The following is a 12,153-nucleotide window of genomic DNA, read 5'->3' as shown; positions in this document are numbered from 1 at the left end:
CTAAGAAAAAGACTGATAACCCAATTTCAAAATGGGCAAAAGATATGTGAAGACCTTTCACAGAGGAAGATATTCAAATGGCCAATAGACACATGAAGAAATGCTCAAAATAACTGTCAGTCAGAGAAATTAACATCAAAACCACAAGGAGATACTGTCTCACTCCAGTAGCAGTGGCAAATTTTAATAGGATAGCAAGTAATAAATGTTGGAGAGGATATGGTGAGATAGGAACTCTTCTACATTGTTCGTGGGGTTGTAAAATGGTGCAACTACTCTGGAAGCCAGTTTGACATTTCTTCAAAAAGCTGAACCTAGAAATTCCATATGATCCAGCTATTCCACTACTTGGGATATACTCTGCGAAAATGAGAGCTGAGGCATAAATGGAGATTTGTACACCAATGTTCATAGCAGCATTATTCACCATCTCAAGAACATGGGAACAGCCTAAATGTCCAACGACAATCAAATGGATCTAGAAATTGTGGTACATTCATATAATGGAATACTGCGCACCATGAAGGAACAAAGATTTTGAAAATCACTACTTAACTTGGGATGGACTGGAGAACATTATGCTAAGTGAACTAACTCAGGTCCCTAAGGACAAATATAAGACTATTATTGTAGAAATAGAAAGATAACTAGTAAAACATGTATGAGAATCCGAGGAGGGGAGGGCAGGAACAAAGGGGTGAGGATGCACAGGGGTGTAATCATAGGGTTGCACAATTTGATAGGTAGAGGGAGAGAGGGGTAAAGGAAACGGGAAAGATGCAGTGTGAAAAAAAATGTATATAAAGTTTGTAAGCAAACCGGTATAAAATAAAAATTTTATTAAAATATATGTATATATATGTGTGTGTGTATATATATGTATTTGTGTGTGTATATGTATATATTTAGTATTAATGGGATTATATGTAATAACTCATTGTCATTGAGTTGGAACTTGCAGGTGATGACAGAGTGGCATAGCTTGGCCTCGTTGAATAAATCTAATTCTCTAACGAGTTCAGAACCTGTAGTGGCTTTTCAGAGGCTGTAAATCCCACAGGAGGCATACCACTGAGCTACCAGAGTTCTCCTGTGATTCTGGACAAGTAACACACTATTTACATGAAGTCCTTAAACCTCTCTTCCTCTAATGTTGAAACACCTCAGGGCACTAGGCCCCTCGCTGACTTAGACATGGAGAAGACTCAATGATTACCTTACTCCAGCACGGCTGTGCATTTATCTCTCTCAGGCCAGAACAGTACAAGGGAATGGACTCAAGCCCACCTCTGGTGTGCATGGGCTGGGGCAGCCCCTTTCCATCATGGCTTGATGTTAGAAGTGACAATTCTGCACAGCTCTTCCTTGAACGCCCACAATGCTATGGGCAGGACAGATGCAGTGTGGCCTGCCTGCTTCAGTGCTGACAGTCATGTCATGTCCACTCAGGGTCCCCATCGGGATAGTAACCCAGACAAAGGACTCAGGTGTCACCTGTTGACTTGCCAACTGGGCACCTGTGTTTCCAGCCCCCTTACCCGTGTAGCCTGCCCAGCAGCCCTGGCCGAGGGGCCCATCACTATGTTGACACTGCTGGAGGACTGTGTGTCGCTGGTGTTGCCCCCCTCTGCAGCGGACAGTCCCGAGATGACCAGGGCGCTGGAGAAGCTCCTCTTGCCAAAGAGGAAGCTGAGGGTGGAGCTGGTGGACGAGCCCAGGCTGGACCTGATGAGCGCTTCAGCCCGCTCGCGGACGCTCAGGTGACCCATGGTGGTGGCGGGTGGTGGCTGTGAGTGCAGGGACAGCTGGCTGCCAGTGCGCCGTGGGGCTAGCTCGTGCACGGAGGTGGACGTCTGCAGGAAGGTCCCGCGGCCCTCCCGGATGGGGCCCGACAGGCTGGCCGTCGGGGCACCAGGGCTCAGAGCCCCCGGTGCCTGAATGGACTGGCTCCGGCCTTTCCTCCTGCCTGGGAGGAAGGAAAACATACTGTGGGTACAGCAGTGCTGGGCACACCACGCTGGCCCTCAGGGAGAGGACCGGGACCATGCACATCCATGGCCTCCGACACAGGACCAATACCGGGGATTCTGCATTGCCCTGAGGGCAGGGGGCCAGGAACTAAAGGTGCCTGCAAGCTTGTGGGCTGGTTCTGGCAGCCCAGGGTGGTAGTTGGTGGTGGAAATAGCACCTCAGGGTGTTGGGAGGTGGGAGTGTAGACAACAGCAACTGTGGTGGTTTCCAGGGACCCTGGGTTTAGGTATCCAAAGTCCTGAGTCATCAGAGAGCCTCCAAGTCAGGGCAAATGGTGATGACAGAGCAGCATAGCTTAGCCTTGTTGAACAAGTCAGATTCTCTGTCATGCAAAGCCTTGGCTCCTGTGCTTATCTGACCAGTAGGATGGAGGCCGGCATGCAGGTCTTCATCATTTGCTTGGATAGGTTTGAACCCCATGCTGTTGCCTTTGCTTTTTAGAACAATCCTCCCTCAGGATCAGGGTCTCAGGTCAAACCCTCCCAGGCTGGTGCCTTGTCCACGTCCAGACATGGCTCCTGGGTGCAGCAGCTCCTCCCCTCTGCCTGGCCTTTCCTGGCCCAGTCGGGGCTGAGTCTTATCTGGATAGAGCATTTCTGACCAGAGGGACTGGACCTTCTCTCTGGAATAGGGAAAGGCTAAAGATGTCCTTCTGTGCACAGCTTTCCAGCACAACTCGGATTGTGGAGAGAAGGTGTGCTGAGGAGCTCATGAAGTCAGCCAATAAGGACCTGATTCTCAGTGTAATGGCAGCAGCTGACGAAGTCACGATTCTACCTAACAATAAGTGTACCGACATCTTTAGAAGCTGCTACAATTCTTGTTAGGTGTGATCAGGTCAACTACAACCCACTGTGATGATATGAACAATAGATTAGAACCTTGCTCTTTCCTGTGCCATCCTCACCCTCTGTCCTGCTCAAGCTGCCATGTCTCCAAGGAACCAGTCTTTGGAGAGAGACACGGTCAGCTTAAGAGAGGAAGGCCTCAGTGGGGTTGACTGACACAGTGACTGGGGCAGGGGGCTACAATTCGTGCTGAATAATACAAACAGGGCGGGCTGGCGCTGCGCTAGGAAGCTCGGGTGGCACATTCTGGAGGGGGTTGTTCTGCTCACCCCCAGGTGGTTCAGTCCATCAGCTGCTGCTCAGGAGAATGGCTGGCAATTTACAGCCTCCATGCAATTTACAGCCTCTGAAAACCCCCTAGAGGGTCAAGCTGTGAATCGGTTCCTACTTAACAGTAATGAGTTTGAGCGTTTGCAGGGCTGTTCTGTATAAGTCCTCTTGTTCTCCTTCACCTCATGCAGGTGGTTCTGAAATCCTTGTCTGCTTATAAGAAAGCTGGACAAGTAACCTATCTTTTAGGGAACAACTCCTATGTTCTCTCAGCAGTCCACGTGGCCCAGTGAGGGCGAGAGCAGTATTATCAGCTCCTTGGGGACAAACATTCATTGGAAGACTCTGAAATCCCTTTCCCTGCAGGGGCTGAAATGGCCCTCCAGCACAAGGTGAGCATTATGGATGGCCGGAGCGCGGCTTCCCCACGGGTGGCCCAGGGCTGGCAAGGCCACTGTGGTGCTCTGTCAGCCCCTCTTGTTGGGGATCAGGGGCCTTCTGACAGAGTGGGTAGTAGCCAACCCAGAGTCCCTCCTGTTGAATGTAATATATGACTCTTATGGAAGAGAAAAAAGAAGGGGAGGCAAGGAACCTGACAAACCCAAACCAGGAACAGTACGTGATTTGTTAGTTTCCTCAGAGTTTGGCAGGGCCAAACATCTGTTTGTGATTTATTCTATAACACTGACTGCTGTCCAAAACTTCTGCAGTCGTTTCTAAGCCAGTGAGCTGGACTCTAGACCACCCACACTGGGGGAGGATCTCCAGAGCCAAAACAAGGGACAAAGGACAGAGAGGAATGTCCCCAAGATATGAGGACACACTTTGATTCTGTGGCTCTGGATTTCCTCAGTGTTTCTGCTTTCCCTCCATCCCCTTTCTTTGTACCTTTGCAAAAGGCACAGTACTAATACCCAAGCAAACCACGGTAACTGCTTTCGCACGATCTGGGCTCCTGCTCTACCATTTAATTTTGCCGGTGACTTCATTATCAAACCAGGAGCTGCAAAGAAGGGCGTTCTTAGAACTCGACAGGAAATAAACAGATGCACTGCCCTTCTCGGTTTACAATGATGGTGCCATTCTTCAGAGAAGTTGAAGTGCAAAGCCCTCCTTGACTGGGAGGGGGGACAAGACCCTCCTTTCCAGCCTGGAACCCAAAAGAGCTCCTTGTCTCTAACTGCTCAGCAGTAGATGGGTTGCCAGCCCAGCCTCAGGGTGTGTCTGCGGTTACAGAGTCCTCTCCTGAGTCAGCTGAGAGGGGAGGAGAGAAGGATGTGGGGATGCTTAGGAATGACATGAAACCCAGAGCCTGCTGGGAATGGGGGTGACAGCTACCCCAGGGACTGTCACCCAAGGTCCAGGGTTCCTGCCAGTGGTCCAGCTGTCTCTGAAAGAATGACTCCAGAGGTCCCTCCACAGTGTCAGCCATCCCGGAGCTCTGCCCAGGTGGCCTCCGTGGGCCTGCTTTCCAAGAAACACAAGGTCCCAGCACCCAGTGTTGGAAGTAGTGACACAAGCAGAGAGACAGTGGCCCTGATCCAAGTAGAGTTAGAAAACCTCACCAAAACGATGAAGAAAATTATATCTGCATCAGCCAAGAAGGAAGTCTGAGTACAGAGGGCCTCCGGGGTCACGTTTACAGAGACTGACATGCAGGTCTCTCACTACAGAGATCTGATGAGGTCTGCCGAGGGTTCAGTGCCATCAAAGCCACCATGTTCCTGAGTTCTTGCTTATGGTGTGGCTATCAGGTGCCATCAAGTCACCTGACTCACAGCAACCCTATGAACAACAGACCCTCGCCTCGCCCTGTCCTGTGCCACTTGCTGTCTCTGACACGCTTGAGCCAGCTGCTGCAGTCACTGTGTCAGTCCATATCATTGAGGGTCCTCGTCTCTTCCCCTGACCCTCACCTTTCCCAGCATGATGCCTCACTCCAAGGACTGGTTCCCCCTGAAAATATACCTAGAGCAAGTGAGACTAAGCGTCACCATCCCTGCCCTGAAGGGGCACTCTGATCACATTTCCTCTGAGACAGACCTGCTTGTTCCCTTGGCACTCCAAGCGGGTGTCAGTATACTCTTCTCCAACACAATTCAAAGGCATCGGTTCTTCTTGTCATCCTCATTCACTGTCCAACATTCAGATATCTAGCTGCTGACTGAAAAGACCATGGCTTGGATCTGTTCCACAGCGTGATACACTGACAGATGTGTGGCAGGGCATGTGGTGCAGTTGAGGTGCGTGATGCTGTCCGCAGGGAGAGACTGAGTGGAATCGCCACCATGGAAGGTGGCTTTACCTCAAGTCAGAGGCGAACAGGCGACACAGAATTCTTTCTGAGGCCGTGGTGGGGAGGGCTGTGGGATGGGTGGCTTGTTCCTTTCTGGTGTTTTTTTGGGTCATCCATTCTCCATTTCTCTCAGGGTACCATTGAGATGGAAGCAACTCACAGCTGACCCTCCAGTGGGTTTTCAGAGGCTGTAAATCACTCAGGAGGACACTGCACATCCTTTTCCCTTGGAGCAGCTGGTGGATTTGAACCATGTGCTTTTGGGTTGGCAGCACAGCTCCTCAACAGGAGGCCCCCAGAGCTCCCTACAGGGACACTAGGTGTCTGAAATGAGTTGACACAGTTGGTTAGGTTTGGAAGCAGAGAAGGGGACGGCATACTTACTTAATTCCTGTTCTCCCTCTCAACAGTCTGGCCCTTGTGTGGGGAGAGCCCACATTCTAGTATAGCTCTCCTGGGGGCCCTCCTGCCAGCTATCTGGGCACAGAGGCCTTCAGACCTCCCCACCTCACTTGCTGGGAGGACGCCGTGGCCCATAGCCTCATGCTCAGGCCCTGCTGGGAAGAAGCGGTCCCAGCTCTGCTCACTCATGGCCCAGAAGGAGCATCATTTGGGAGTGGAGGCCTCTGTCAGGGATGGGGCCTGCCACGCGGGTGGAGTACTGGGAAGCTGTGTGGTGCAGTGGGTGCTTATCGATGCTCGTGCATGCCCTGGCCAGGGAAGGGTGGCACATGGACCTGAGCACACTGATCCAGGCTGTTATCGGCTGTAGGACCATCTGTGTGTTCCTCCTTCCCTCCTCTCCTCTAGTCCTGGTTTCCTCATCGACCCACTGAGGTTAAGTCCCTTATCCAGCTCATAGCATCGAGGTGAGAAAAACATGAACCTTCACTTGGAAAGTCCTCGGGACAGTGGATGCACAGCGGAAACCCTTGAGGAAAGCTGCTAATCGTGAATCATTATTTCCACACAGGGAGGTGGTACAGAAGCAGCAGTGGGCAGGCAGGTTTGAGGAGAGGGCGCTGGGCCAGTCATGCCTGGTGAGTTTGTGACAAGCAGAAAGCCAACAGTGATCTGAGGTGGCCAATTAGGAAACAAGAAACAATCATGACAGCCGGCCTGCATTCTGGAAACCTCCACGCTAAGTTCAGCATCAGCCCCGTGCCCCTGGCTGTAACAGGAGGGAGAAGGGGCTGTCTGAGGCATCCGGAACAGAGGACACCAGCTTGTTCCTGGATCACCCACGTCCATCTCCACACTCCTGGGGTGGTTCCCATTTGCAGTCCTGCCAGCTGACTGGTCCCCTGGAAGCTGACCAGTCCCTGGACAGCACTGGCACGGGCCCAGGGTGAAAGCTTTTCACCACCTGGAATCTACCATCTGGAAAGGGCTTTAGTGATTTTGAAAGTTGCGTGTGATATCAGATTTCTGAAACACTGAGCAAGGCCAAGCCTGCGAGCTGTTCAGGGCTCGGGGAGCCAGGCAGGTGCCTGCAGAAGGAGCCGGGAGCGTTTCATTCCCTTCCGAGCAGCTGCTATCTATGCACCTCGCTACCTAGCCCATGTAAATATCACTCCACTACTGTTAGGTGCTGTATGTCGATCATAGGCTTTCAGAGACTGTAAATCACACAGGGCAGGAGACTGCCCATCAGACGGAGCTCGGGAAAGCAAGAGGTTCAGAACTCCTTGGAGACGGGGCTGGCAGGAGTGGACAAAAGTGCCTTCACTGAGCCAGGCAGGCGCACTCCTGGCTGTGACGTGTGGAGGGCCCTTCGAAAGCCAGTGTGTCATGAGCTCAGGGCCTTAACCTGAGTGCTCAGAAAGAAGCACACAGCCCCATGGGGCGGTGGTTCCCAAGAGCAGCCCACCTTCCCTGCACCCACCTGTTCTCAGGGCCCCCAGTCCTCCATTTATCCTTGAGCCCCTCCTGCACCCGCCCTCCCTGGGGCCCCACCATGGCACCCACCTGTCCTCGGAGCCCTACTGGGGCGCCCATCCTTGCGGGGTGGCTCCATGCTGCTGGCCTGGCTCTCCCCGCTCGTGTGGCTTGGGGCGGGGGCCCCTCCTCCATCTACGTCTTCGATGTTGCCGCCTGGCTGGCCCGCGTGACAGTCCTTCCGCATTCTGCAGGTGAGAAATGTCCACATTTTAGTGCCATCCATGGCTCGTGCCCCGCTCCACAGGTGAGGGAGGAGCAGGAGGGGGTTTTGTCCCCCATCCTTATGGATGAATCAACCGCATGGGAAAGGATCTGTTTCCATGCCAAACCCCACCAGACTCCTTGGCCCTGAGGCCCGAAAACAAGCCTAACCTCACTCTGTCAAAAATGCCTTAAAAAGTGCAACAATGAATGAATGGAAATCCAAAATCTTTGTAAATATTCATTGAAATTCATTTAAAAAAATTGGGGGGAAATGTCTTAAAACCCATTCTTAAAAGACAGCACCCCAACTCCCAACCAGGCAGGCAACATGTTGGCAGGAGAGCTGCTTGCTGGGAGCAGAGCCTTCTCAGTCTCAACGTCAGCCCTCATGCCCAGAGACCCTGTGGCTCAGGGAGGGTTCACCCTGGTCACACTGTGTGTGTGTCAATGTGTGTCTCTGTGAGTACATGTGTGTGGTCTTGTATGACTGCATATATGTGTGTCTGTGTGTGTTCCTGTGTATCTCTGTGTCTCTGTGTGTTCCTGTGTGTGTTATCTGTGTCTCTGTCCGTGTGACTGTCTGTGTCTCTGTGTGTTCCTGTGTGTGTGTGTGTGTGTGTGTGTGTGTTCACATGTAAATGCAAGAGAACTGGTGCTCCTGTCCGTGGGACCCTGGCCCACACATTAGCATGCAGCTACAGTCCACTAGCCTCCTGGCAACAGGAGCCTAATCCTACAAGAACACAGTGAGGGGAGAGGGATGAACACTTCTATCTGAAGCCCCCCACCCACCCCCAGGGCGCCGCCTCCCACCACTGCCGACCCTCCATGAAGACCCACCTCAGCCACTTGGTCCGGAACCAGGTGCGCAGCCGGTGCGCGCTGACGGGCCCGCCCCACACGTCGCGGAGCTGGCGGTGCGTGCCCAGGTAGGAGGTGGTGAGCGGGGACACGTACATGGGGTAGCCCAGCGGCTGGTCGCACGACGAGTTGATGAGGTTGCGCAGCACCTGCCGGTTGTTCTGGATGCTGCCACGCTCCGGGTTTCGGTTGCGCAGGAAGATGAGCTCCTGCTGCTGCCCGGCCCAGAGCCCTCGGACGCATTCCTTGTTGACCTGCAGGCAGCGAGGCGCAGGGGACACACGTGGTGGCCACGGCTTCCAGGCAGCCTGCTGTCCCCCACGGTGGGAGCACAGGCCTGCGGACGGGACCTCTATAGCCACAAAGCTCTGACCAGAGCGATGTCCACCATCAACCCCTGTGACAGCCCTGGGGTGTGGGATGAGGCCACACTCAAATAAGGACCCGAACCCCAATGGGAAGTATGTTCTGGAAGAACCCATTGGCCAGGGAGACTGGGCCCAGGAACGGGCCATTAGAACAAGGTGTGCTCTCGCTCTCTGAGACTCTTTCAAGACAAGCAGGATCCTGGTCTCAAAACTCGGGCTCACGCTGCCGGGTCGGTTCTGACTCAGTGACCCTCCCCCGGTTTCCCGGCTGGGAGTCACAATGGGAGGAGACTGCCTGCCTCTCTCCCGTGGGGCTGCTGGTGCATTGGAAGCACCCGAGGGCCCAGCCTTTAAGCCTGGCAGCTTAACTCACTGTGGACTTGCCACAGAGCGCCCCTGCTTGGTGCCAGCCGAGGCCCTCCCCAGGCACCCGCTCACTGGGTGGTGGGAAGTGGTCGGGCCCTGCCTCGTCCCTGCAGGAGTGCTGGGGTACCTTAATGACGCGGAAGCTCAGGAAGCCCCTGTGGAGCATGATGACCTTGTACTGGTCGGCACCCTCGTCCACCACGTGCCGCAGGGTCAGCAGCTCCTCCCTGTTGGACAGCACCGCGCTCCTCCACGCCGGGTCCCCCTCGTGGCAGATGACCACTTTCCTCTCGAAGGCCTGGATGGCCTCGTACAGGACTGCTGGGTCTTCATACTCATCAGGGCAGGTGAACTGGTCCTGGGGACACAGGGAGTCCACTGGGGGCTCGGTGACATCAGAGGGCATGAAGGAAGGGGCGTGGCCTGCGGCCTCCAAGGCTAAGTCCACCTCCACACCCCCACTCCTGTCTCAACCCTAAACTGCCTGAGGGGCATAGCTTTGTTCACTGTTCTAACCCGGGAAAGAGCTTCGCTTTGTGCTAGTGTCACCAAATGGACAGAGCGTCTGCACTTCTATCAACACCCTAGTCCTCCCTCCACCTGGGCTAGACCCTCCTCCTACGGCCCTCCAGTGGGATGTTACCCTTCCATGATGTAAATGGTTTATAAATTCAGCTGCTAACTGAAAGGCTAGTTCAAGTTCACCCAGCAGCACATTGCAAGAAATTATTCTTCAAAAATTAATCCATAGAAACTCTTACGGAGCACAGTTCTCAGACACACCTGGAACGCTATGACGGGGACTGACCCAACAGCTACTGGAAAAGGGCTTCGAAAGACAGGTAACTACTGGGCCCATGGCAAGAACATGGCGATGAACTCAGTGTTTAGTTTCCTAAGTAATAAACTCAACCCAGTGCTGATGAGCAAGAACTGACTCATAGCGGACCCTCTAGTGGGTTTCCAAAGGCTGTAAATCAAATGGGAGGAGATCGCCCATCTTTCTGTGGAGCAGCAGCTGGATTTGAACTGCCCACTTTGGGTGAACTGCACCATTCCCTCCCACTACAAATCCCAGTCAGAAAAACGTGACTGTGCATGGCACATGTCCTTTGCAGGCCTGGACATCCTTTTCCAGGGACTTGTACCTGGTGGAGCTTCAGTGACATCCTGATGGCCGGGGCCACCACTTTGTGCAGCAGGTCCATGTCGGCAAACACCCACTCATCCCGGGCCGTTATACGGAAGTCCCCTTTGAAGAGGGCGTGGAGCCCATACAGGAAAGAGTCCAGGCTGGGAGACAAAGTGTGAGTAGCGTCATCTCACCCAGGAACCTGCTCAGAATCCTGTCACAGAGCAAGGCTTGAGCCTTCAGTCTGTCCATCTCAAGAACACTCTCAGTTTTGAGAGGCTAACAAAGAAAGGAAGACGGCAGTCTTTATTCTCAGACCAAACTCCTGTCCCTGTGGGCCTCGTGCCTGCCCTGGTAACAGGTCCCAGTGTCAGGAGGTGGAAATCATTTTCCCAATGACGAGAACTGCCAACGTTTTCAATCTGTGGCTGTGGCACTGCTCAGAACTGGGCTAATGTGTGCACTTCAAATTCCTATTGTGAGGAAATGTCTGTCTGGTTCAGTAACCCCAGTGACCTTATCTCGGAGCCCGAGGGTGAGAACTATGGGGCCACCCTGGCACCTGTATTTCTTTTCTTTATATTTCTATATAGCTCCATTTCCCACTGAGCTACTCACAATAACTGGATTCTACCACAATACGGACAAAGGCATTCAAACCAAATGAGATCTCTAAATGATCATTTAGATCCTGAGAGAATATCCATTTCCCAATGCCACTGTTTTTTAAAATGAATAGTGGAAGATGCATGCGTCTAGGGGGAGATGAACAACTTAAGGACCCAAGAGGGCAATCTGATTTTTAGTTTCCCCCCTAGATTTCCCTGCCTTGCTTCCATAGCCTGTAAGGAACCGGGCTTTATCTGGGGGAGGGGAGAACATGTGTGCTACTCGATGGTGATGGTGCACATGGAATGGGGGGATCCAGAGACCTGCTTCCTCTACCTTGGAGGGGAGGAGGGCTGCCCCTGCCTACTTCCCTCTGTTTCCATTAACACCACTACTAAGCTTCGCCTCTAACCACCCTGGCCTCTAGCATCCCTGAGAGGCTGTTAGGAGGCCAGTACAAGCAAGAAACAGCATCCCTGATGGGCTGCCCAGGAGCAAAGGAAGTGGAAAGCCTGTGCAAGGGAGTGTAGGAGTGGGGGTTGGTTCAGAGAGTTGCATGACTTGGCTCACTGATGCCACACAGCACGTTAGAATCACATGCCAGGGAAATAGCTCCACTGATTGCTATTTTAGCATTCAGCTGGGAAGTGCACTGCTATCCTCAGTTTCCTTCCAGGACTCCCCTGAGAGGGATAGGGAGGCTCAGCATCAGCATCAGTGATGGCTGTGGGGATCTGGGGCTCGTGATGCTGCTTCTGGGGCTCCAGAGAGAGGTGCAGGAGGCAATGGTCCCAAAGAACTGAGCACATGTGGCTCAGTGGCCTGCCAGGCAGGAGGGGCACTCAGGAACAGCGGAGCCATGGCTGGTGCCGGGACAGACAGCTTTAGATCATATGTGAGCACTGTCTGGTCCTCCGTGAGAAGTCTTGAAACTGCTTCCTGTCATCAGACAGAGGCTAAGCTCTGGGGTGAAAAGGTGGGTGGATTAATTCAGGAAGAGATTAAGAAGGGGGAAAGGAGCATTGCACTGAAATCCACCAGCCACTCTGAGGGAGAAAGATGAATGTATAGTCTCCTCCAGTAAAGATTTACAGCCCCTGAAAACCAGATTTGTTTTGGTTTTCTGCTCAGAATGACCTTGTATCTATACAAGAGGAGGCGAGGGGAGAGAGGGGAAAGAGTGGAGAAAGGGGAGAGAGGAAGAGAGGGAGAGAGGGAGAGAGGGGG

General features: G+C 53.1%; 1 protein-coding gene across 1 annotated transcript in view; it reads right to left on the bottom strand.

Annotated features, from left to right (window-relative positions):
- Window positions 1–12,153, bottom strand: part of LOC102848006 (pecanex-like protein 2-like) — a gene marked incomplete at its 5' end in the record, with an annotated part of 123,185 nt that overhangs the window by 1,637 nt on the left and 109,395 nt on the right. Inside the window, 6 exons of the mRNA XM_006903346.1 lie at window positions 1,539–1,966; window positions 4,867–4,880; window positions 7,410–7,571; window positions 8,431–8,705; window positions 9,313–9,543; window positions 10,334–10,478. Of these exons, the coding sequence (XP_006903408.1) occupies window positions 1,539–1,966; window positions 4,867–4,880; window positions 7,410–7,571; window positions 8,431–8,705; window positions 9,313–9,543; window positions 10,334–10,478 (1,255 nt within the window). The remainder of the gene's footprint in view (window positions 1–1,538; window positions 1,967–4,866; window positions 4,881–7,409; window positions 7,572–8,430; window positions 8,706–9,312; window positions 9,544–10,333; window positions 10,479–12,153) is intronic.

This window comes from Elephantulus edwardii, unplaced genomic scaffold, assembly GCF_000299155.1.
Source record: "Elephantulus edwardii isolate Elephantulus edwardi_28Jun2011 unplaced genomic scaffold, EleEdw1.0 scaffold00575, whole genome shotgun sequence".
Classification (NCBI taxonomy): Eukaryota; Metazoa; Chordata; class Mammalia; order Macroscelidea; family Macroscelididae; genus Elephantulus; species Elephantulus edwardii.
This window is presented reverse-complemented; position numbering and strand designations above follow the sequence as displayed.